The sequence below is a fragment of the Lissotriton helveticus genome, chromosome 2_2 (genome assembly GCF_964261635.1).
Source record: "Lissotriton helveticus chromosome 2_2, aLisHel1.1, whole genome shotgun sequence".
NCBI classification, from domain to species: Eukaryota; Metazoa; Chordata; class Amphibia; order Caudata; family Salamandridae; genus Lissotriton; species Lissotriton helveticus.
In genome coordinates this window covers 297,509,505-297,536,755 of record NC_136060.1, presented here as the reverse complement: position 1 = coordinate 297,536,755, position 27,251 = coordinate 297,509,505, and the positions used below count along the sequence as shown (strand labels likewise).

Here is a 27,251-nt window from a genome sequence, read left to right as displayed (position 1 = left end):
CAAAGGTCTAACTTAGCCCAAAAGTCTAACTTTACTACTGTTCTGTATTCACACAGGTAAGTTAATACTAGCAGCTTTACTACTAGTAAACTTGCTAGTAAACTTACTACTAGTAAAGTTACTACTGGTAAAGCCACTAGTAGTAAAGTTACTAGTAGTAACTCACCTTTGCGAATACAGAAAAGTGGTAAAGTTATATGGGCTGATTTATAGTTTGCGAGACGGGTTACTCCTTCACAAACGTGACAGATATACCGTCTGCTGTATTATAAGAGTAATAGGATAGAATGGCCTTGTAATGCAGCGCCTGGGATATCCGTTACGCTTGTGACAGAGTAAGGCAGTCGGTCAAACTCTAATTCAAGCCAATAGACTTTTGGTCTAACTTTAACTTTGTGAATCGGGCCATGTGTATTTATTAATAATAAGATACAGATTGAGACATTGCTCAGCCGTCCCAAGGCCTGGCCAAAAACTTTACTGGCTATCAGATAAAACATTGCAGTCAGTAGTAGCTCAAGTCAGTAATCTATTCAAAGTCATCCAGCCAAAGATTTTAACAACAAAGCTAATTAAAGAAGCAGGGCGATAGTATCTCGGATAGACACAATGTCTCTTCTTGAAGACAGGTGCTATCATCGAGGTCGACTAAGGCTTAGGTATGGATTGTTTAGCAACCGCATTAATATGCAGAATAATCCAGAGGTCCCAAAGAGCTACATTACATTTAAAAACATCCAAGGGCACCCCATCAGGACCCGAGGCCATATTCAATTTATTTATTTTATTTATTTTTTGCAATTTATTAAGCGCAACGTATACCCGTGGGCGTCTTGGCGCTGATGAGATTCCCTAAATATCATTGGCGGCACAGAAGATGATATATACTTTATTGCTCAAAGAGCCACGTCTTTAGCCCCTTACGGAACTGAAAGAGTGAGGAGGACATCTTAATGTGCTGTGGCAAAGTATTCCATAATTTGGAGGCTGCAACTGTGAAACGCCGGTCTCCCCAGGAGACTGTTTTCACTCGAGGGACCACAAGTTGGTTCAAATTGGCTGATCGAAGCTGTCTGCCTGGTTTATAAGGTATCAGCAGACCTTTGAAGAAAATTGGTCCTTGATCATGGAGTGTTTTGTAAATGATACAAAGCGATTTAAATTTGATCCGATTTCGGATCGTTAGCCAATGATATCTCTTAATAGTGTCCGATATCGGGGAGAACTTAGGTGTTTTGGAAAGCAAACGCGCCGCTGCATTCTGTACTGATTGCAGTTTATTCATAGTCCTGGCTTGGGCATTTAAAAACAGACCATTACAGTAGTCAAGGGATGATAGTACTAGAGAGCTTATTAAAGTTTTCGCGGCAGTTCCAGGCAGGTATGGAATGATTTTTCTGATCATCCTCAATTTATAATGGGCTGTTGCCGCTACCTTGTTGGCATGGGCCACAAAATTTAATTCTGCATCAAAAATTACTCCCAGGTTCCTTGCCTTAGTAACTGGACACGGGGGTCTCCCATGGCGGGTGGCCACCAGATTGTTGACCACTCTGGACGGAGGTGTCCAAAAATGAGCACCTCCGTCTTATCAGAGTTAAGTTTAAGGCAATTGTGTGACATCCACTCTTTGATTGCAATGATTCCATGCCTAAAACTGTCTGCCACCCTGGGTCCGTTATCTTTAATAGCCAATACAAGTTGAGTGTCATCAGCGTAGGAGGTAACGCTCATCCCGTATGCTTTGATGACATTAGCAAGGTCCGACACATAGATATTGAAAAGTGTCGGACTTAGGGATGAGCCCTGAGGCACTCCACACGGTAATGACAGTTTGGCGGATTGTTGCGGGACCAAGGTGACTACCTGTGATCTGTCTGCTAGGAAAGATGCAATCAAATTTCTCGCTAGGTGATGAACACCCAGCTTTTCGACACGGTCGACCAGGATCTTATGGTCGACCGTTTCGAAGGCCGCTGACAGATCCAGCAGTATGAGTACTGCTGTCCCTCCTTGATCACGAATTACCCTGATGTCATCTGCCGCCTTAATTAAGGCAGTTTCTGTGCCATGATATCTTCGAAAACCAAATTGGGTTTCGTCCAGTAATTGATGTTTCTCTATAAATTCAACTAACTGTTGATTCATGGACTTTTCGATCACCTTGGCAAGGAAAGGTAAACTCGCGATAGGCCTATAGTTCTTTACATCTGCCTTATCTAAAGTTGATTTCTTCAGCAGGGGCTTTACCAGCGTGTTTTTAGGGAGTCAGGAAAAGTACCTGAGCTAAGTATCAGGTTGCAGACTGAGGTAATGACTGGAATAAGGATGTCTATCACTGGTAGGAGGGCTGAGACTGGGCAAGGGTCTAATGTTGATCCGGTTTTAATTGAGGATACGATCCTTTTAATCTGGTCTTCAGTGATCACCGAGAAGCTTTCCATAAGCCTGTCAGATGGCAAATCAAAAGAAACTGGTATTGTTGGATTTAAAGAAAAGGCCTGATAGATGTCATTGACTTTCGAAAAAAAGAATTTGGCCAATGAGTCACAGAATGATTGAGATGCTGGAGGAGTCAAATCAGGTACATTACCGGTCAAGAGTCTTGTAATGTCATACAATTGTCTACTTGAATTTTTAGCTTTTTCTATTTTAAGCAAATAGAATGATTTTTTGGCTTCAGTGATCATTGTTTTGTACCTGGTCAAAGATTCTTTGTATTTAGCCTTGTCCTCGGACGCATAATTTCTTCGCCACTGTCTTTCCCTGTTTCTATTCTGCTGTTTCTGCCTTCTTAATTCCTCCGTATACCAGGGGGCAGATGGTATCATTCTGTTCTTAGATAAAGTTTTTGTAGGTACTAGCTTATTGGTGGCATTACCTAGCCAATCATGAAACTGTTGGATAGCAGCGTTCGGATCAGAGGAGAGCTGCGGACACGTGTCCTCCAGTAGATTAGCTAGCTCCGTCTGGTTAATATCTTTCCAGATTTTAATTGGTGCAGAGGAAGAAATAGTAGCCATTTTCATTGAAGTATCTTTTATGGTCAATTTACTAAAAATGGCATGATGATCGGTCCAGGGCATAGGAAGAATTTTGGAGATCTGCAGACCCTCCTCATTTGAAAAAACGGCATCTAAAATATGCCCTGCAAGATGGGTCGAGGAAGTGATCAGTTGTCTGAGGCCAACTATATCCAAGTCCGCAATAAGGGCCTGTGTGTCCTTATTATTCGCTTGGTCTAGGTGAAAATTAATATCACCCAATATTGTGCAAGTCTCCTCTCTGACTAGAGTTTCCATTATTGTACTCAAATTTTCTAGGAACGCAGTCCTTGTGCCTGGAGGTCGATATATTAGTAATCCCTTAAAGTTGTAGAGGGCACTAATCCTTATACTGAACTGCAGTGCTTCACAAGTCATAGTGGGGATGGCTGTCGTTCTGATGGGAAAACGCTCTCTGGCTATAATAGCCAGACCGCCTCCTCGTTTCCGTACTCTGTCCTGACGATATATGTTGTAACCTTGGGGTACTTGCAAACACAACAGTGATGGACAGAATGTGGATCAATGTCACACATTCACCCCAGTCCAAAGATCTGGGCCCAAATCCATCGTTTTTCCACAATTGCAAACACAACAGTGATGGACAGAATGTGGATCAATGTCACACATTCACCCCAGTCCAAAGATCTGGGCCCAAATCCATCGTTTTTCCACAATTGCAAACACAACAGTGATGGACAGAATGTGGATCAATGTCACACATTCACCCCAGTCCAAAGATCTGGGCCCAAATCCATCGTTTTTCCATATCGCCATTGTCTAACCCAGGGTGGTGTGGAGTGGAAAAACGATGGATTTGGGCCCAGATCTTTTGACTGGGGTGAATGTGTGACATTGATCCACATTCTGTCCATCATTGTTGTTTTTGCAGTAACCGCTCTAAGTGTACTGGGGATGCTCAGACGTGAGTCCCAGGCACTCCACACCACTGGAAGCAAGCTAGCCGGGCTGATGAGAGGTGTTACCTCGAAACCGGGCCGGTCCTCGGATGCTTGTTTCCGTTCTGGGAAGGACATGGCTTTTGTAGTTCGGACTGGACTGTTCCCATGGGGCACAGGGTCAGCGCTGATTTGCATATCGCCATTGTCTAACCCAGGGTGGTGTGGAGTGGAAAAACGATGGATTTGGGCCCAGATCTTTTGACTGGGTTGAATGTGTGACATTGATCCACATTCTGTCCATCATTGTTGTTTTTGCAGTAACCGCTCTAAGTGTACTGGGGATGCTCAGACGTGAGTCCCAGGCACTCCACACCACTGGAAGCAAGCTAGCCGGGCTGATGAGAGGTGTTACCTCGAAACCGGGCCGGTCCTCGGATGCTTGTTTCCGTTCTGGGAAGGACATGGCTTTTGTAGTTCGGACTGGACTGTTCCCATGGGGCACAGGGTCAGCGCTGATTTGCATATCGCCATTGTCTAACCCAGGGTGGTGTGGAGTGGAAAAACGATGGATTTGGGCCCAGATCTTTTGACTGGGGTGAATGTGTGACATTGATCCACATTCTGTCCATCATTGTTGTTTTTGCAGTAACCGCTCTAAGTGTACTGGGGATGCTCAGACGTGAGTCCCAGGCACTCCACACCACTGGAAGCAAGCTAGCCGGGCTGATGAAAGGTGTTACCTCGAAACCGGGCCGGTCCTCGGATGCTTGTTTCCGTTCTGGGAAGGACATGGCTTTTGTAGTTCGGACTGGACTGTTCCCATGGGGCACAGGGTCAGCGCTGATTTGCATATCGCCATTGTCTAACCCAGGGTGGTGTGGAGTGGAAAAACGATGGATTTGGGCCCAGATCTTTTGACTGGGGTGAATGTGTGACATTGATCCACATTCTGTCCATCATTGTTGTTTTTGCAGTAACCGCTCTAAGTGTACTGGGGATGCTCAGACGTGAGTCCCAGGCACTCCACACCACTGGAAGCAAGCTAGCCGGGCTGATGAGAGGTGTTACCTCGAAACCGGGCCGGTCCTCGGATGCTTGTTTCCGTTCTGGGAAGGACATGGCTTTTGTAGTTCGGACTGGACTGTTCCCATGGGGCACAGGGTCAGCGCTGATTTGCATATCGCCATTGTCTAACCCAGGGTGGTGTGGAGTGGAAAAACGATGGATTTGGGCCCAGATCTTTTGACTGGGGTGAATGTGTGACATTGATCCACATTCTGTCCATCATTGTTGTTTTTGCAGTAACCGCTCTAAGTGTACTGGGGATGCTCAGACGTGAGTCCCAGGCACTCCACACCACTGGAAGCAAGCTAGCCGGGCTGATGAGAGGTGTTACCTCGAAACCGGGCCGGTCCTCGGATGCTTGTTTCCGTTCTGGGAAGGACATGGCTTTTGTAGTTCGGACTGGACTGTTCCCATGGGGCACAGGGTCAGCGCTGATTTGCATATCGCCATTGTCTAACCCAGGGTGGTGTGGAGTGGAAAAACGATGGATTTGGGCCCAGATCTTTTGACTGGGGTGAATGTGTGACATTGATCCACATTCTGTCCATCATTGTTGTTTTTGCAGTAACCGCTCTAAGTGTACTGGGGATGCTCAGACGTGAGTCCCAGGCAATCCACACCACTGGAAGCAAGCTAGCCGGGCTGATGAAAGGTGTTACCTCGAAACCGGGCCGGTCCTCGGATGCTTGTTTCCGTTCTGGGAAGGACATGGCTTTTGTAGTTCGGACTGGACTGTTCCCATGGGGCACAGGGTCAGCGCTGATTTGCATATCGCCATTGTCTAACCCAGGGTGGTGTGGAGTGGAAAAACGATGGATTTGGGCCCAGATCTTTTGACTGGGGTGAATGTGTGACATTGATCCACATTCTGTCCATCATTGTTGTTTTTGCAGTAACCGCTCTAAGTGTACTGGGGATGCTCAGACGTGAGTCCCAGGCACTCCACACCACTGGAAGCAAGCTAGCCGGGCTGATGAGAGGTGTTACCTCGAAACCGGGCCGGTCCTCGGATGCTTGTTTCCGTTCTGGGAAGGACATGGCTTTTGTAGTTCGGACTGGACTGTTCCCATGGGGCACAGGGTCAGCGCTGATTTGCATATCGCCATTGTCTAACCCAGGGTGGTGTGGAGTGGAAAAACGATGGATTTGGGCCCAGATCTTTTGACTGGGGTGAATGTGTGACATTGATCCACATTCTGTCCATCATTGTTGTTTTTGCAGTAACCGCTCTAAGTGTACTGGGGATGCTCAGACGTGAGTCCCAGGCACTCCACACCACTGGAAGCAAGCTAGCCGGGCTGATGAGAGGTGTTACCTCGAAACCGGGCCGGTCCTCGGATGCTTGTTTCCGTTCTGGGAAGGACATGGCTTTTGTAGTTCGGACTGGACTGTTCCCATGGGGCACAGGGTCAGCGCTGATTTGCATATCGCCATTGTCTAACCCAGGGTGGTGTGGAGTGGAAAAACGATGGATTTGGGCCCAGATCTTTTGACTGGGGTGAATGTGTGACATTGATCCACATTCTGTCCATCATTGTTGTTTTTGCAGTAACCGCTCTAAGTGTACTGGGGATGCTCAGACGTGAGTCCCAGGCACTCCACACCACTGGAAGCAAGCTAGCCGGGCTGATGAGAGGTGTTACCTCGAAACCGGGCCGGTCCTCGGATGCTTGTTTCCGTTCTGGGAAGGACATGGCTTTTGTAGTTCGGACTGGACTGTTCCCATGGGGCACAGGGTCAGCGCTGATTTGCATATCGCCATTGTCTAACCCAGGGTGGTGTGGAGTGGAAAAACAATGGATTTGGGCCCAGATCTTTTGACTGGGGTGAATGTGTGACATTGATCCACATTCTGTCCATCATTGTTGTTTTTGCAGTAACCTTGGGGTACAGCAACTACTAAATCTGGGTCAGAGGCCTCATCCAGCCATGTCTCAGTGATGAACAGCACGTCTAAGTTGTTATCAACTATTAGATCGGCTATTTCCTGTCGATGTTTGCATGCAGAGCGTGCGTTTGTAAGCGCCATGAGAATAACGGTTTCTCTAGCAGGGGTTGCTGGTTTGGCTGGAGTGTTGGAAGTATGTATAGGAATCGTGGTACTGCAGAAAGGACATTTGAAGGTGGGATTATATGGTAAACTTGCTGGAGCAAGTACCGTACAACTAGCAGTATGATGTGATTGCAGCTCCAGCAAAGCGGAGCGTGAATAGATCCTTCTGTGATGTAGAGAGATTTGACCAGGGGTCATAGCCCTAAGCCCGGACTCAGCGCGGACGGGCGCAGACGGGCTCGCCTTTGGCGCGCCTTTGGCGCGCCGCCGGCGCGCCCGCTGCGCCCGCCCGCTGCGCGGACGGAAAGGCATACTATATTTATACGTGGCACTGATTGAAAAATGGAGGAGGGCGTGGCCGTCCAACAACTGGAACGCGCCGCGTTCCTCGCCCCAAGATGGCGTCTAAGTTGAATGTAGCCCCGGATTCAGCCCGCAAATCGGCTGCACCGTGCCCATCCAGTAAGAGTTTACACTTCTGTGCGATGTGAATCTCGCGCTGAGTAAGTGAGTGTAATTATTAAAACAGCATCTATTAAAATAAGTACAATTTTTAAAATATAAATGTGCTCGCTATTCGATGTGCAAGCTGCCTCTAATATTTGTAAGCCCCCGGCTTTCCGCCTCAGGGGAAGATTTTAGGGAAATTTTATGGAAGCTCATTCATAGTGCCATCGACCTCCTCATGAGAAAAATGAATATATGCAGTGGAACCATCAATTACCAAAAATTCACAAGTAGCGGGTACAGAATTGGGCACATCATATATATAGCTTGAAAATGGCTAACCCAAAGCTCTGGCAAGATAGTCGAAAGGAAAGAAGGCTCCACAGCGGCCTTCAAAATAGAATGATTTCCCAAAATTTGGTGCCATCCCTCAGCCTTCTACAACACAACAGTTGATCCCAAGCCTCATCACACAAGAGTTTTTTACAAGTGTTTAGAATTCTCCTATAGGAAGAATAGCAAATCGCAACCCATGAACAGTCTCCAGGGGTGGCCTTCAATGCTTCCAGCAACAAGCGATGTGCCCTTGAGCAATGATTATCAAACTATTTGTGGGGATTAGAGTCTGTAGATGTGAAGTTGCAAGTCAGCAAAGATTTAATACTGCCATGCATGATAGCAAATGAACTAATGATAGCTGCATCAGGGAAATTAAAATTCAAGCAGATACCAAAGTTAAGCTGACAAGCTCTAAAAGATCAAAATAAAAAACAGCAGGTAAGACCTTATTCCAACTAAGATGCTGCCCTTGCGCTTGAGATCTAACATTTTCCAGACCAAACTCACGGGGGAGGGTTTTATTGAGTCCCAAATAATGGACGCCGTTAGGGGATTATGATCGCTCAGTGGGAACCAAACTACCTCAAAATTTGAAAGAAAATGGACCATAGATGAAGAAATGAAAGGATAGTCAATCACACTGGATAGCACTTATTTTGCAAGTAAACATTATTACTGTGGGGCTGTTTACCACTGAATGGTTTCAAGTCGCATCAAATACATTAGAGCAAAGTTTGAAAAGTCCATGATTTATTTAACTTTGAACTCTGAGTTGGAAAGTCCCATGATATTGATAACTACACCCTTACAATTTAATTTTGTGTATACCCCCATATATTCTTCTTCTCTTCTCTCTTCCTTTAATTTTGCTCATCGGTGTCTTGGGGGATCCATGCGCAGAATGGTCTCACTGCCCACAGACGCTCAGACTTTAGATGTTCATTCCTTAACAAAAGTTTATACCTGCTGCCCCACCTGCCCAATCCTCCTCTCCATCTCAGTATTAAAAAAACACAAATACTTGGTCTGCTGACACCCTCCTTCACCACCCTTAAAAATTCACTGTGTCACCCAATCCCGATATTTAGAAATTTCAACACCTGGCGTCCTGCCACTTCACCTCCACTAACCTATTACTCTTCAATCCGCTTCCCTACTCAAAACCGCACTCTGCTCTCTCAATGTGGAAGCAGAGAGCCAACATCATGCTGATAGCAGCACTCAAGGAGCAGATGGTCAGCATGTGCAACAAGCCCATGTCAGTGCAGGTCTGCCAAGGTCAGCTTCTGATAGACAGCCGTGGTCGGTTGTGGGAGTACCTGCAGGGTGGTGACGTGGGGAGGGGGAGGGTCAGGGTGAGGGGTAGTAATGTATGGATTACGGAGCTGTACAGGTAAGTAAACATATAAATGAATAAAACTAATTTTGTTGCATCACTGCATCCCCAAATGCTATGCAGTGCGCGCAACAAAATTTGGTTTATTTATTTATTTATATGTTTACTTACCTGTAAAGCTTCGTAATCCATACATTACTACCCCCCACCCTTCCCCTCCCCCTCCCCACGTCACCGCCTTTCAGGTACTCCCACTACCGACCGTGGATGCTGATAGAAGCAGCAGTGAAGAATGCCACTTGTGTTCTCCCACATTCTTCGGACTGGCAGAAACTTGAGAGAGACGGGCAAATGCTGGTGGGCTGGCAGCGCATCAACCATCACTTTACTGCCCTTTATGGGTCTCAGTATACCAATGGGTGATGGCAGATCATCGTCTACTAAAGCCATAGGTTCGGGCCCAGGTTTTCACTGCTCTGCCCTCAGACTAGTGAGTGAAATGTTTCTATTGGAAACCATATAAAACAAAACACATAAAATCAAGCACTGTAGGGTGTAGTTCAAAGGAACATTCCACAAGGTAATCTAGATAACACTCTGCAACTACCAAAGTATTTCACTCCAGAATACAGACACAATGTAGTACATTTTCTTCTGATTGAGAAATACTTAGGATTTAGTTTACAACCCCATTGCGCCGCCGGTGCATCCTTTTTTTGATCTACCTGCAGCGCAATGGGCTTACCAATATTTACAAGGTCATGTAAAGTCACCCGGTGTGACACTTCATGGCATTGTAAATATGGGTTCCTTTCACACATTACTTTGTGTGGAAGGGGCGTTCCGCGGTTGTTGCTGAGGGTGTTCCCACACAACATCGATAGAACCTGACACATTCCCAGATTTACAATGTTGTATAAAGCTGGGAATGCATCAAAATCTTATACCTCAGGAGGCACAGGAGTAGCGCAACGAGGAGAAATACTTAAATTTTTCCTAATTAGGTCTCGCATAGGCAACGCAGGCTGCCTCTACGAGGCATCAAGTAAGTTGTATTAGTAGTGAAACTCCACCCATTTTGGTTTTTTTTGTGTTGTCACTTGCCATTGGTTAAATGTGTCATTGCTGGTTTCATCTCGCGCATTGATTGGCTGGTTGTCTGAAACGTCATTTCCGGTTTACTTCCATTTCGCAGGAAGCAGCACTGACCAACTACAATGTAGTTCCACTGCTGGCTATTATTGTTTCATTTAGACACTACTTGTTTTATGTAGGCATCTCTCACGCACACAAGCACGTCTGGGCAACAATAATAATGTTTTAATATTTACGGCGCTGAACGCTGCCCAATGCTTTTCTTTTTATTTTTTAACGCAATCGTTTTTGTGCTGTTGTCCGCCCACATTTCTTGAGGCCCCTGCTGGTTGAATTAATTTGACAGGAGGACGAGTCTCTTCAGTCAGGCCTGCGTCACCGACACAGGATGGGCTGCTCACAAAACAGCACAGATAAGCAGCGTGGGCTGTATTTCTTTCAGCCCTGAGGTTGGACCATTAGCTTTCCTTTACAGTGGGCCGTGTGGTGAGGACCGGATCAGTAGTGTGTAACACACTCGGGGAGGGTAAATGCTGGAGCAGTCCTGAGTCCAACTATGCAATCACAGAAGCTGGCAGCCCACCCAGCTGTCCTTGTTTCACATACACACGGCTTGTGTAACCAGGCGCTTTATAAGCCCTGTATTATTATTATTATTATTATTTGGCTGCTCCCACATCTGATGTTACTTGAGTTCACATTTCGATCCATGGATAGCCTCAAAATGCGCAAACTTTTAATCTAAAAAACGGTGCCAAATTTACCGAGGTTAAAGTGTCATTGGCACATGCATAATTACATTTATCAAAAAACACGATTGTCATTCTGCTTTTGGATATATAGAAAATACATGCACACATTTGCTCCTGCTGAGAAGAAGGAAGGCCGGTTGAATATGGGAATTGATTAGCAAAAAGGAGCTTTTCTGTAGTGCCACACAGGTAACCCTAGATGTTCTATTGCACACTAGTGTAGGCACTGCGGTCATGGAAGTGATCATGTGAGCTAAGATCTGGTATTCTGAAGTTTTATTAATACCTTAAGGCTGTATGCTACTACAACCAGGGGGCTAATTTAGTTTCAGGTACGCAAATTGTGTATTTTTTGTGATTTGCTGACATGTTATCAGCAGGTAAAACCTACCAATAATCTTCTAAGCAAATCAGAATTTCACACCATGAATCGCATTCCAGGTTGAGAATCAGAATTTCACTTTATTTGCCAGGAAGCTCCCTCCACGATTTTAAAAGCCTTAGACATGGAAAATAGTGCGGCGTGTGCAATTTAAGCGTGTACAAATAGAAAATGTGCAATTAACGCAGAGGCACATAATGCCTGATCTGGGCTCCTGGGTTAGGTGCAAATGGGATATTGCCTCCAGAATGGAATGAGCCTCACAGATGTAATCAGGGAAGTCTTTCACTACTTATACGTGCACTTATTCATTAAAAAGATTAAAGAGTGAAATAGCTTAATGGGTAGAAGGCGTTTGGTATTTTGTTTGTGTGACTATTGGACAGGCAAAAAGGAAATTTCGAATAGGGCCATGCTATAGTTTGCAGAACAGGTGCATGCTCTAACACCGATTCTTGAACCATTACATGAGCTAATACTGAATAGCCAACTCTACATGACAACCATGGTTCCATACATATTCACAGAGGCTATGAAAGAACTATTTTTTTGTTTCTCAGCATTTCTCTTTTAAATGACGTTCAATATTAAGTTATAAATCCTATTACTGGGAGTTTAAGGCAGCAACACCTGGCAGAAACAACAGACACATGCCATAGCTGGAAACATCCCTCTGTAGGCTTTCTCATAGTTGTAGTCAGCTGTAGTTGAGCTTATGCACAAGGGGTCAGATTCATGAAGATGCGCTGTAGTGCTACACAGCAAGACAGCTTGCTGCACTGCTTTACACAAAAAGGGCAGCCATGTGTCATATATACCGAGATATGGAACATTCCTGATCTCTCTCTGTGCTGGCGCACGTAGTACAGTGCCAATGCCGACTCCCTTGTTAGATCTAGGACCTCAGTTAGCATCAATGCAGTCACCCTTGTTAGCACTAGGACCTCATTTACGAGTGTAGCAACAGGACTTTACATCTATACATGAGTGGGCAATGAAGCACCCATTTCTGTAATGTAAAAGGTCTGGTCACAACTACTGAGTCACAAAACATGCTACACTGGCAGCTGAGTTCTACATGGCTAAACCTATGACATGGACAGCAGTTCACTGACAAACAAGGATTTGATTTGCGCACCCATTTAGGTCCGGAGCAATTTCTGGACCTCACTCATGTCAAAGTACAGGACTAGCCCTTCATTCACACACTAGATTAGTGTGAGGTTGGGACCAAAATGAAACAAGCATTTACAATGGTGTAGGTCTCGCATTTGTGAGAGTTTGAGCTATTGGCATTGTAAATGACAATGCCTTTTATTTAGGCGTTTGAAAACCTGCAAGCTGTGCGTAAACAAGCACTTTGAACTTATAGTCCTTGCATATGAGACGCAAGGCTGGCAGGCTCTTTTACTGCAAGCCTTGCTTCTCATAAGCAAGGACTATATGTACAAAGTGCGTGTTTATGCACTACTTTCAGGTTTCAAAACAAATAAATAAAAGGTATTGTTATTTACAATGCCCATAGCTTCAACTCTAGCAAATGCGAGACCTATTGCATTGCAAATGCTTGTTTTTCCTCTGTCTATGTATGCTGAGAAAGAGGAAAATGCCATCAAGGTGTCCCTTCCTGCATAAAAACAATCATCCCTGCAAACCAGGCACCCTTGGAACATGTCACAAGGGTGCCTGCACTGGTGCATAGTAGCCAATTGTGCACAAGCGCAGTGGAAAGCACACAAATGCGTTGTATTGTTGTTAATATGACTCATCCCTGTGCTTTTAAAATGACGCAGATTGGCACAGCAAACTGAATTGCGGCACCACGCTGCTTCACTCTTTGGCAAATGCAGCCCACTGTTTTGGTTTCAATGTTCATGGAACTAGCCTCCTTTTTCCATAAGATCTGTTTGTATCCTAAAGATTTTTAAGATTAGGCTAAAAGAACACATTTTGTCAACATTTCATAATTGCTAAAGCTTGGATTTTGCTATGATTTTCTGCTTTTTTCTTATGTTCTTGTTATTCATGTACAGCACGTTATATAAAAGCAGTATGATACATTATCTGGAATTTTTTTTATAAAAAAATATATTATTGAACTGTTTGGTCAGGGCACAGGAGCACAGTAAGGCCCTTCCATGACATATTGTAGATACTTTGGGGATACACTGCGCATTTTTTGAGACATGCTCGCACACCCTGGTGTTTTGACACATCAGTGACATTTCTGGGCATTCCTGTGGATATGCTAGATAACTTTGTTATTATGATCCATCAGTGAAAAGCATGGGCATTGTAAGGTACATGCTGGCTTGTCCAAACTTTGGTGGTTCATCAATGACATTTCTCTATAGTCATTGAGTCATTCTGCTTAACAATGAACAATTTGTAGGGGTTTTACATACTTTCATAGGAAAACAAAATAGAAGAAATATTTCTCTAAAACATGAATACATATAAACCTGTTCAAAAGAAAAACAAATGAAAAAAACTACAGATTGTTCAAAGTAATAGAACCCAATTCTCTCCAAGATCAGTTTAAAACATGAATACTACTTAACTGAAAATATTTGTTATACCTGTCAGCCGTTGGGTGGTCTTCTCCCCAAACGTTTGCCTTCCTCCTCCATTTTTTGATTTCCATTTAGTGCCTTAGCCTGTTTCTGGTCACATGACTGAGTGTAGTTTACAGTTAGGGTTTGTGTGTTCCTTCTAGACATCCACATACAATATGGAGCTTAGGCATGCCTAGATGGGCCATCACTGGCATGAAGGGAGGGAGGAGCTGGGCATAGCATCATTTATACCTGAATAGGCTGTGTCCAGCCTCCACACAATGGGCTGCATACCCCCTGCAGTTCTCCTGGAGCCAGGACAGGAAAGGCAGGATGCCTGGAGACTTCTAACCTCTCAAAGCTTCTCTCCTACTTCAAAGGCACAACTGGGTATAACTGCTGGGTCTCAGACACCACTATTTCAGTACACTTCTGGGCCTGTGGATACTCTGCCAGGAAGAAGGACTGCTGTGCTGCCATAAGGGCTACCACTCTGCTGGACTGCTGCTCTAAAGGAACTTCTGCACAGCTGTGCTGAATTTCTGCCTGCTACCCTTTTGCTTGTTTAAGGAGGACTGGACCTACATCGCTTGAACCCAGAACCCAGAGTGACTCCAAGAACTAGTTAGTTGGCCTCCTGATCCGTAGGCTCAGGGACACCACAGGCTTCCAACCACCTTGCACCTGTACTTGGACTCTACCATCTGTGAGTCTACCCTGCCACCCTGCCAAGTGGTGTCTCCCCAGACCTGGACCTTTGGAAGCAGACCTAAGGTGCTCTGCCCGCCTCTGTGGTACCAGCAGAACTGATGCATGTCCTCTGTTGTCCGGCATAAACCCGAGCAGAAACCTTATACATCTCCGCTGCTGCATGGATTAGACCCATTGCAAAGACCTGCATTAACCCCCCCAACAAATCCTCGGTGCAGACCCTTGCATCCCTCATCGACGGCAGCCTTGACGACAATGCTAGGCTCCATGTCGCAACCTCACAGCTCTTCGGAACCGATGTATCGCTCCAACTGCATGCTGCCTCCTCCATGCCAGACATCAAATTCCAAACTCCATCAACGGGATTCTTGATGATCAAGCAGGTCCTTGCATTGCAGCCTCGCTGTATCTCAGAGCCGACGCATCACTTAAGCTTCGATGTGAATCCACACAACACTCGGGAAACCAGGATTTAAGGTACTTTGTTGAGACGCCTAACTGGGTCCCTTTAGCCGGTCCTCATTCCATCACAGTCGACCTGAGCGTGTGACTTTGTCTTGGTACAGCCCCACCCTATCCTATGCCCACTGTTGGTGCTTTGTGCTTTTTGGCATCATTTTCTCTAAAAAATGTAACATTGAATATCTCTGCTTTTACTGATTATATTTTCATCATTTAGGTCTTGTTTTATTTATGTAAACTTACTCGATTTGTCTAACTCTGTGGTGGGTTCCTTTTGATGTTCATTCTCACTGTGTTACTGTTTGGAGGAATAAATACCTCAACATCGCATGTGGTTACAATGCATGCAAGTACAATGTGGTCATTCGATGACCGCGTTGCTACAACGCAGTGCCATTACTGAGCAAGGACTTGCTGTAGGGGGCGCTGGATGCTGGAATAGTATAATTTACTATTCCACCCCCAGTGTGTGCAATAGTAGGGAAGCTGTTGGAATAGTAAATTATACTATTCCTTAGCTTAGAGCGCCTCCAACAGCAGGTCGTTGTAACGACTTGCGTTGTAATGATACTGCGATGTAACAACGCGGTCGTTGTTACATCGCAGTACTGACCGTGCTGTAATCACTTGCGTTGTTACGCATGTAATGTAATGACTTTTTCCCGTTTGACGTGTTGCACAAATAATTTAGACATTGCCAATGGGTTAAGCCATACTGCTCTGCTCCAAGATATCCAAGGGTTGAGCACAGGTTAATTTAGGGTTTACTGGTTACTTCACCCTGAGGAGAATTGTGGTTGCAGCTTGAGTAGGGTTTTACGTCCCTCAATCAGTAACCCAATTTCCTACAAGGTTTTAAAAGGAAACTAATTTTAGACCCCACGTTAATGCCAGGTTAGGGTACAAAGACTTGAGATTAAAGTGCAATAAAGAAGCATGAGAACAAAGGTAGAGCGAGGCAACTTTAACAAAAGGTGGAAAGATGAGGAACATTAGGAGGAAGAAAATTAACTAAGTTTAAAAATACATGAAGAAAGTGGTAGGGGGATGTCATCACACAAAAACAATGGTTGACGAAGGAAGAAGGAGACAGGATGTGGGAGGGAATGAGAAGTGCAAATTAGGTTAGGTATTACAGTAGAAAAAGCCAACAGAGAGATACATTTCTTTCACCCATATGTTTGAGGAGCAAATGTATTCTATCAACAGTAGATTGGTTCTGTTGAATTAAAGTCAGGTCTCCCCCACAATTGTCCCTTCCTGATTCAAGATATATGTGTCGTCTACAGGAAAAGCGGTCTAGAAATTCATATTGCTACCAAAATGTGCATCAGTACATTATAATGTGGCATCTACAATGCAATGTGATCAGAAAAAAATAAAATAAATTGTTCATTGTTTAAACTCTTTCATGCTGATGACGGCCCCCAGCCGACATGGCACACAGTGCTTGTGTTCTGATGACGGCTGGGGGCCGTCATTACCATGCCCGCGATCGGAATGTCCAGCACAGGAGCGGAATTCCGGCCGCGGGCAAGGGGTTAAATCAAATACTTGTTCAGCCCCTTTATTTTTAAACTTGTGTGTGTGTGTTAGTGTGAGTGTGTGTTAATCATAAGATTCTTTTCCATATGAGTTTCAACTAATTTTACATGTAGACGAAAATATGATCTTAAACATGTTATTTGCGTACTGAATGTTTTTCACAATTATATAAGGAATCCTGTGACATTAAGGGCCTAATTACTAACCTTGCGGTCGGGCCACCACACAACTGTCGGTGGCAGTCTAACCGCAGCATGGCTGTCAGTCTGACCGCATGATCAGGAGTGGGGTGGTTGGGCTGCCTCAACACCGCCGACACCGACGGAATCATGGACCCTGCGGCAGTCTGCAAAGATGCTTGGGTATGGTGGCAGTGCTGAGACAGGCAATACCATCAGTATTACCATTTGCCTTTCCAACAACCTTTTTATGAAGAGAATACCGCCATGAAAAGGTAGCTGGAAACTCAATGCAGGGGCGATAACAGGGCCGCCGGGCGATTTTGCATGGCGGGGAGTAGTGCATGGGGCCACATGCTGTGATCCCTCAGCATGTACTGTCATGCGTGCACTGTGCACCATGTATGACATGGTGCATGGTAACAGTCTACGCATGACAGTGCAGGTGCTGCATCGCAGTGGCTTCGCCTTCAGGCTCACTTTGTGTGCCTAAACATGCCGCTGCTAACAAAGCACTGCGGTTGCAGAGGTCATGTTATAATACAGCGGTCGCCAACACAGCAATGTAACATGTGCAAGGAAAATTGTTTTATTTATTTAAATACTTACCTTACTCCTATCTGTCGTATGTCATACTCCACTTCCCCCACCCTGCCCCTCCCCCACCCCGACCCACTGCCCCGCAGCACTCCCTCGGCAAGCCGCCACTGCACTGGCCCCTATGCCTATATTGTCGTTGGACCCAGAAAAAGTGTTGATTCTTTCGAGTGGGCGTATATGCACTAGACACTTCGACCATTCGGCTTCTGCTCCACTTTTTGTATATGAGTGGTCTTTCTCTATACATCACAAACTGCGGATGTCAGGATTAATGGAGAAATGCCGACATCATGTTCCCTAGGGAGAGGCACCGGTCAAGGATGACTGCTCTCTTATCTCTTGTTTGTATTTTGTCTGGATCCACTGGTGTGTTGGGTGAGGACACAAGCGTATGTGACAGGTTTCTCAGAGGTTGAGGGGCACTAAAAAAAAAACCCTCAATATACGCCAATGATGACTTGTTATATCTAACGAACCCAGACATGTCCATTCCAGTGATCTTGTCCATTTTCAAGGCCTTAGAAAGGTACTCAGGATATAGAATAAACTGCAACAAATCGCTATTGTAACCTTTGGTCAAGGGGGCACACAAGATGACACCTATCATAATTTAAGAGGGACCAGAGATGAGTTCAAATACCTGGACATTGAGATTATCCATGACAGGTCTCTCTTTATTGACCAAAAACCTAGAAATAGTCCTTAGGGAATACCACACAGATGTGGAGAAATAGGAAAAATTCCCCCGCCCCTCCTAGGTAAAGCAGCAATATTTAAATTGGGCATGCTGCCCAAACGGCTCCATAAACTGCAAAACACTCCATTCAAAATCCCTGACTCTTTCTTTAACAAATGTGACAACGTTGACAAGACCACTGGAGTCCTGTTATGGTACAGGGGGTACACCCTGTATCGCACTTCACACCTTTCAAAGATCAGCTTACAACAGGGTGTGGTCATTACATACAGACCGAGGATGGGGCAACTCAAGGTCCTCCTAAGAATTGACTATAATAGAAGTCAATCATTCAAGCCGGTCCGCGTACTGAACCCCGTGTGTCTTAGATGTAAGGCAGCAGAGGGCTCTTTTTTACATGCACTGGGGACTCTTCCCCTTTACAAGCCAACTGGGCCACAATTGTGAATGAACTGGAGATGGTGTTCTTGGGTGTACTATCCCAATGACACCCATATACATCCTCCTTGGAATCCTTGGTGAAGTAGATCCCCCAGAGCTGAGTTACAGCTCTTTAGTCGGGGTTTCGTAGTGGCAAAAAAGAGGCATTGCCCAAAAGTGGGGCTCCATGGTTTACACTGGCAGGGGATGCCCGAGCAAATTTGAGAAGGTTTGGAGGAAAAGGAGTGAATTTTATGGCCTGAACTGGGTAGAACTGTAAGCTCAGGACCTTGGAACAACCTGACACTTGGCTGACTCAGACAGACATGGGTAGTCTGGAGAGACTGAGAGGCGTGATCACAGATTGAGGGAGGGTGTGGGTGCAAAGAAACAGGATGGGATAAGCCATGAGGGGACTAGGAGAAATTGTTCATAGATATCTATTGTGACTGCTTAAAATGACAGATGCGTTGAAGAAATCCTTTGTTTGATGTTTTCAAATGGAAAAACAGAGAAACAACAAAAAGTTTAACAAAAAAAAAAGATGTGCCCAGTGTTGACTTTTGGGGTATGATGCACACTGTTGAAGTGAGATTTAGGAAGGTAAATAGAAGCAGCTGAGATGAAAAAAACTCTAACCAATAAGATGGTCAATGTCATCTACTATAAAGGTGGGTGTTTTTGCAAACGAATGTAGAATTTCAATGAATGAAGGGAGAGGTGAATGATCCACGTTTTCGTGGAATATGGAATGAGGATTTTCATAGGAACCTCGAAGGCTAATGAGAGTTTTGAAGGCAAAACATATTTGACTAAGCCAGCAATTTGTTACGGATCTGGTTATTGCATTGGAAGGATATTATAATGATGAAAGGTAAAAGTTACATCTGACATGCTTCAACAGAACTGATCAGCTTAAGGAGGCCGGGGTCAAACGGGTGTGTATAGAGGACGTGAATATCATTGCATAAACAGGATTTTTATGAACTATAGTAACTGTTTCTTGATGGTGTCATTCTCTATTTTATGAAAGTGGCACATCTTCCCATCCTTGTTTGACATTAGGTTTTTAGTTCTTTTCTTAATTGGATAATAGAGATGAACCTTTTTTGCATTTCTAACAAGCAGTTTTATCGAAAATGTTCATACACAAGTCATAAAATCCTAATACAATCGTTGCATTATAATAATCTTGCTTTTTTATTCTTATAGTCGGTGTTCTGGAGCAATACCAATGAGTTAGTGCATCGTTACGCGAATGCAGCACAAAATCTAGTCACAATGGAAGACACACTCTTGGGATACATCGTAAACGGCCTCTTGTGGTGTGGCAAATCCTACGCTTCAGGTATGATCATAAAAATGTTGGAATGGGTAGGATAATGCATAAACACTCTTTCGTGTTAGAACATTGTATGCAGAGCAATGCACATTATTCTATTATGCACAAGGAAAACATGGACGAAGAAATGTCGGCTAATGATAGTCATACACATCAAAAAAGAGTAACTAACAGTTTTCTTGACCTTTGACAAAAAAGTCCTTTCTCTTAAATGTTTAACCATTGCCATCGTATTGTTATTTATCTTTTATGTTATTCTTTTTATCTCAGATAAACAAAAAGTGAAACATGCAACGTAAATGTTTTCATTAAAAGAAGAATGCACTTTTTCCACCTTTATTTTATTCAGGGATGGAAGGCTGACTCGGCCTTGCCAGGATTCAAACTCATGACCGCCTGAAAAAAATGCATCAGGCGTTCAGCCAACTGATCCAGCTTGCTGGGGAAATCTAGCCTGCTGTGAAAGTGAACGCGTGTTTAAATTGTATTATTAACGTTCAACTGTTAATATACACATACTAAAGGTTCATGATGCTAAAGGCAACAGAAGAAACTGTGATCCTCACAGATGGACGAATGTAGAACTTTGCTTCTATGGATATCATGAAATTCATTTAAGAATGTAAAAACTAGTTGGCATGTGCAAAGTGTCGTTTAAAACTCAATTGAGGGAAAAGAAAACATTAAAAAGTAGAGTTTATCAGAGTAAAATGCCTACAAAAATATACCACGAGTAATATTTAATTGCTGTTGTACTATATTGGTACATATATTTTTAGATGCCGTCACAGTGCTTACGTTAACAGTAAGAAAGGACGGTGCATATTTACTCCACTGATGCCCAACAGTTTGAGTGGGTTTGGCTACTCAACCTATGTACAATCCCACCCTTAACTTGACCATCGTTAATAATTATGGAAAAAAACTATGCAATTTGAGTTGTCAGAAAGTATGAGGTCACCTATGTTCCTAGTAACGTTTCAAAAATGAAGATGACTTTTTGGCAGCATTGCCCAAACCTCATTAGTCAGTGAACTTTTGCAGTCAGCTTTTCTTCACTCACCCTGTAACCACATAATAGTAAGTACAATTTTATTGTTTTAAATTATTTAAAACCGTGACAATATATAGATACTTGCATATAATAAAAACTTAAGATCACAAGGTGGTATAATTCAAACCGGCAACATGCACATGACATCAAGTTAAAATCCGGCAACCTCACAATCTGTCCATAGTGCCGCACGCTTGGTTTGACCAAGGATTGTGGGATTTATGTCAATAGATACAATTCATTACAACATCAATGAAAAGTACTGTATAAATACGTTTTTGTAACTATCCTATTTGTACCCCACTCCAGTCAAAATAATAAAAGAGGATAACCCCTCGCGGAACCAGCTCAGCGCCACTTTGTACGCTTACGAGCAGCATTGTCCATAAAGTGCAGTATACAGTGGTGTCAGGTGGTAGGGGTTAATTCTTCTTAAAAAGTCTCTAAACATCTTTATAAGATCCTCAAACAGCTATATTAGTGCAATAGATAGTGGCTCAGTAAACAGCTTTGTAATACAATAGATAGTGGCCAAGTTAGTCAAGGAGGCTATCATAGGGTCCTAATTTCCTCAAAATAACAGCTTTTTTACATTTCAATCATCTCCATGACAAGAAATTATTATTTTAAGTAGGAGGCTAGTGAGATGTGGAACTGGAAAGAGGAACTTCCGCTAGTGTACGTCCTCCAATGGGATGTTAAGAGCTAGAAGAAGGACTCATGATGACACCCAAATCTCTGTTTGTAACCTCAGGGAGAGGAAAAACAAGCATGTGTGGGATGGAATCAGTGTGGAACCATGAAGATGTGTCAGAGTAATAGCAAGATCAAGTGTGGCAGCCCGGCTTTGCAATCACACAAGGAGAAGACAGGTGGAGCTCCAATTCCAGTCACAGTCACTGCATCCTCCAAATTGATTCAAACGCCTGCAGCTCTGAACTTCAGCAGCAGTCAGGCTGCAGCACAGTATTCACCTCATAAACAAGTCTGGAAAGGTCCTCTACGGAGAATGCCATGCAGCTTTTCATAGATAACCTTGTACACCCTTCGGAAAGACCACTGAAAACAAAGACTGAAAGAGGAAGAAATAGGAGGTGGAATTGTCCTTAGTGGGCAGCATGCATTCTACAGATTGTACCTGATGGTCTTATAGAAATAACTCCACATGAACTTCTGCTGAGCACCAATTGTGTTGGCACAGCAAAATAAGGAGGACCTTTCAAGAACAAAGGAAAATGGTGGGTGTGGCACAGCTGCACACGTTGTCAGAGACTTTTATCCTTACCGTCACAGAGATTCTGAAATCAATTTCTTGCCATTGTGTCAAAGTCCAAACAGGTTTTTCAAGTCCCTATGCCTCACTCTCACTTACACCACACAAAAAGATACAATCCACCTTTGAATAACCCTTTTATTATTTAAAAATATATATATATATGTCAAGACCCCTACGTATATTGCTGCGGTAAAGAAGGTAGTGGTTTGCTGTCAATTGTCTTCGACTTCGAAATTTCCTGTAAATGAATAATGAAGCCAATCACCTAAGTATTGTTGTTCTGAAATATCTGCAAAGTTACTTTTTATACCATAAAATGTTTTACAGTGTTTTACTTTGAAAACACAAATTACAAAAATGCATTTATTCATTAGTTTATAGATATCTCTAGCACAAATCTGTTTTTGCTTTCATCTCGAAATTGCCTGAACCATGTATATAAACCTGCTTTTTTGTGCCTTAGAATGTATTCACAACTGATCACTGTAATAACGGAGGTTTGAATGTAAGAACTATAAACCAAAATGGAGAAAAGGAAAGGCTTGTAGCAACAAACAGCAATCATTTGGGTTTTGAAAAAAGTCACATATTACCCTCCTTGTCCTTTTACTAGTACTTACACCTATAGTCAATTTCATATGAAACCTTTGCAAACATGTCTAGTTTTTCCCAGCAGGGGCCTGATTACGAGTTAAGGCGTTATATAATAGCCCTGATAAATAATGATACCAATGGGGTACGTTATTTATCGGGTGTGATAATAAACACCTATTATGAGTTTATGGGGAATAACATGCAGATTTCAGCGTTTAATGCACCAAAATGCACATGATACAGTAAAGACTGTATTTGTTCCCCTGTTAAATTTTGGTAGGATTCGCCTGTCAAAATGTAATTAATTGTGGGTTATTTAGCGGTGGATGTCCCACCTCTGTCCACCCTTTGGAAAGAAACCCCCCTAATAATTAATAACTGCCTATTGAGTTGTTTATTTCTTACAAAAGTGCTTGAAGAAACACAATGCAAGCACTTTGATCAGAAATTAATGTTGAGCAGGCCTACATGACTTGGTGGCCACTTGGCATTTTTTTTTTCTCACAAATAAACTCCCCAATATGGGGCGTTGCTTTTCAGAAAGAAAAAAAACAAAGCATGGAGGACACAAGCATGGAACACCTTCATCAAGAGGATCAACCCAAACAGGACAAGCTTCCACATGCACTAACGTCAGTCATTATTTTGCTGATTGGCTGACGGTGGATCCACCGGCAGTCAGTCAGTGGATTTCTGTTGGAAATGGGCCTTTTTGCAGGGTTATCCCCAAACTTTTTGCTTCTTCCTCCTTTATTTTTCCTGACCTGTAGTTGTTGGCTATAGGACTCTGGGCACTGTACCACTGCTGATCAGTGCTAAAGAGCATATGCTCTCTGTATAAATTGTTATTATGATTGGTTATCCATAATTGGCAGATTTGTTTCATCAGTAGGTCCCTAGTAAAGTGCACTGAGTGAGAGAAATCGCATCTCTAAACTAGCCCCTTATTCTTGGATATAGGTGGATGATGTAGGGATACATAACTTCAGAACCTGGTAATTTACTTTCTACCCATCACAATTCTGTCAGGTCAGTAAGCTGCCACTAAAGGTTTCAATATTATTAATCTATTTCCTACAGTGTTCGAAGTATTAGCCATATTGTTTTTTTCTCCACATTATTTGTATTGCCATTTTAAAATAGACAACAATACGCAAGAATTCATTAATACAGGCGGTCATTTACTTTGAACTCTATCTCAAAACATCTGCCTAATTAGCATTTTTGCAATACCACGGTATCCATTAAAATATTCAACAATTAGCCATTGACTGCCATACATTGGTTGGTGTTATCCCTTATAAAATGGCCCCATTTGGTTACATTTCAGCCTGTATTGATGTGCATGCTTCATAATGCATCCAGGTGTTGAGCGGCTTATTTGTTGTCTTTGCTGCTACACATGTTCATATGTTTAATCATTCAACATTACTTGATGCTCTGGGAGTCATAGTTGTGAAGACCACCTACAAAAAGGATTGGATACTAACTGTCTAACGGGCGCTCTACAATATGTTAATAAGGTAATATTAAAACAGAATATCACTTTGGTGCTTCAAGAAGATGGATGTGTATCCGACATCCAGAGAAGTCCCGCAGATTTGGAAGCAAACAAAACCAATTATCCTCTGAGCACACTATTATTAATAAATTCTTCAGTTATAACACAAATCATATGGTAAATGTCACTGTGAGTTTATTCCGGATAAGTAATCAAAGTCTTTTCCAATCAAGGTATCAAAGTTCATCCATATTTATTGCGTTTTAATCAGAAATTCACCTTGCATTCAATGTAGTGAGTACAACAGCTTCAGCTAACACGTATTTCGTCGTGTAATAATATCACACTTTGACTTCCTCAGGGCTGTAACCAAATAAACAGTACCCATAAATATAACACGATCTAAGACTGTCATGCTCTTTAAGGTGTGTAAGTACCAATCACCCATAATTTAGTGTAAGTTCAGCTTCCTTTGTAGGTATATGTAGAAAAGAATGGAACGAAAGTCATACCACTCCAATTATAAGATACACCCAAAGTTTGTGAATATATATAAAGTCCCGTGTCAGAGGAAACAATATATTTCAAGATCGAGTGTGGCAAGCAGTGTTGCAATAATGAAAAATAATCACCTAAATATTCACGAAAATTCCACTAGCTCAATTTCCTCCTCGGGTTCGGTCCTTATATCTCATCTGAAGAAAAAATAATAAAATTACATCTATTCTCTCTATATCATTCACCTCACACGGTAGCGCACCAATAGACAATCTATATGATCCTTATCTGCCATCGGGTTCTTATCAAAGGTCTCCAATTGTCCCCACATATTCCGGTCCCACCTGGCAACTGGTAACAGCTAAAAATTACCAGTTCAAATGGCAAAAATGAGTTACCTATGTCAACCTTTTCTGTATACGGTTGATATTCAATCAGTTCAAAAATCAAACTTCTCTCTCCAGTAACGAGATAGCTAAAACGAATATATAAAAACATCAATTTCCCATACATTTACTATAACACATACATCAAAATAACTTGATAGGTTACACTCACCTTGTGAGTGACAATCCTCATCAATTAATTTCCTGACCTCTTATACACATTTATAATATCCACATCTACAATAAAAATTGATGTCTACTATTCACCACAATTATATATTTCAATCTTCCAAAATGACGTGAGTACAAAGCTACTGGCACTCACCATTGGCGTTTACCAACGAAAGCTTAGGGGATACTCAGTATCGCACAATTATCACTATCTTCCACTCTGTGAAACAATATACATATACCTCATTATAGTACACGTTCCTGATATAAAAAATAACAAGTATATGGAGCGATCAGTTTAGATTCTGCAGTATTATTCCAGTACGTATAGCCCTGTTCGTATAAATAAACTTTTTCACTATCCAACAATTCTAAGTAATATGGCAGTAGCACTTACCCTCGACATTTAGCACCTATAGTTCCGGGGACTGTAATTTCATGTAGTACCTCAAAATATCCCTGAAATAACATTGATAACAATATCTCAGTATGTGGAGCAAGTATTAAGAAGAATATATCTACGTCCTAAATCCAGATGCTCACCTTCTCCGTATCGGTTCTGTAAATCTAGACCCCCAGGTGGTGCGTAAATCCGACTTCCCCTGTCCTAAAATAAAATTTCAAAATTGTAGGAAACCATAACCATATCAAAATCATGGATAACACGCTATCTTAACCGTGGACACGGAACAAATTACTTATGTTCCTACCTGTCTTCGGTTAGCGACTTCCCTAGGTACTCCGTACGGCGTTCAGCACAAGCGCCATCTTGTAATGTCTATTTATCATCTCTAATATTGGGCACCATCTTGTAACATGTTAATATCGCCTTATTGTCAACAAAGGTACTAAACCCATCCGATAATATCCTCTCCAGTTATATTAATCATAAAAAACTCCGTAAGATTATATGTTCTAATCATAAGTTCAAACGTTTACATCCTCTAATGCCATTAACAACTCCTACGGCTGAGTCCCGTTTCTCAGTATTTACGATCCCAAATTCAGTCGTATACATCTTCTAATATTATTGTCGACTCCTTAGAGATATTGCCACAGTACTGCAATATGGAAGAACGCAATTCAGATTCTATTTCTATTGAAAACAATTACATACAAACAAACAAGATAATAAAGAAATCATAATGTCACTTGGTGGGTATATATAGGTCAGTTTTCAGGGAGATGCCCTATAGTCTATTTCTTACAAAAGAGCTTAAACCAACACTAGCACGTTCAACAGAAGTTAATGTTGGGGAGGCTTACATGACTTAGTGGCCACTTGGCATTTTTTTTGTTTCTCACAAATAAGCTCTTCAATGTGGGGGTTTGCTTTTGATAAATAAACAAAAAAATGCCTGAATGTGCATGGAAAACACAAGCAGAGAACACATGCATCAAGAGAAACGACCCAAATAGGTAAAGCTTCCACATACACAATACGTGGTCATTATTTGGCTCATTGGCTGACGGTGGTAAGTCAGTGGTTTCCCAACATCTTAATGAGGGCGTTAAATCACATCCCTAAACTAGCCCCTTATTCTTCATTGGAGGTGGGTGATACAGGGATACAGAAATACATAACAGGGTACATTACTGTCTACCCATCATGCTTCTGTCAGGGCACTAAGATGCTGCTAAAGGTCCCAAAAATATCAATTACTGCTTCCTACAGTGTTAGAAGTATTATCCATATTGTTGTAACTACTTTCTTTCAAACCTAGTACAGGCTGCTATTTGGGTAAAACTTAGCGTAAGCCTGCAGAAAAGAATATGATTAGACTGATTTAAGAATTTCCTAAAACAAATGCAGAAACAATTTGATCAGAAGGGGTTAGGAAAATG

General features: G+C 42.8%; 1 protein-coding gene across 1 annotated transcript in view; it reads left to right on the top strand.

The window, feature by feature from the left end:
* LOC144821805 (ADP-ribosyl cyclase/cyclic ADP-ribose hydrolase 1-like) overlaps nt 1-27,251 on the top strand; it is a 212,759-nt gene that overhangs the window by 79,883 nt on the left and 105,625 nt on the right. The window contains exon 4 of the mRNA XM_078678980.1: nt 19,797-19,932. Coding sequence (XP_078535106.1) covers nt 19,797-19,932 — 136 coding nt within the window. The remainder of the gene's footprint in view (nt 1-19,796; nt 19,933-27,251) is intronic.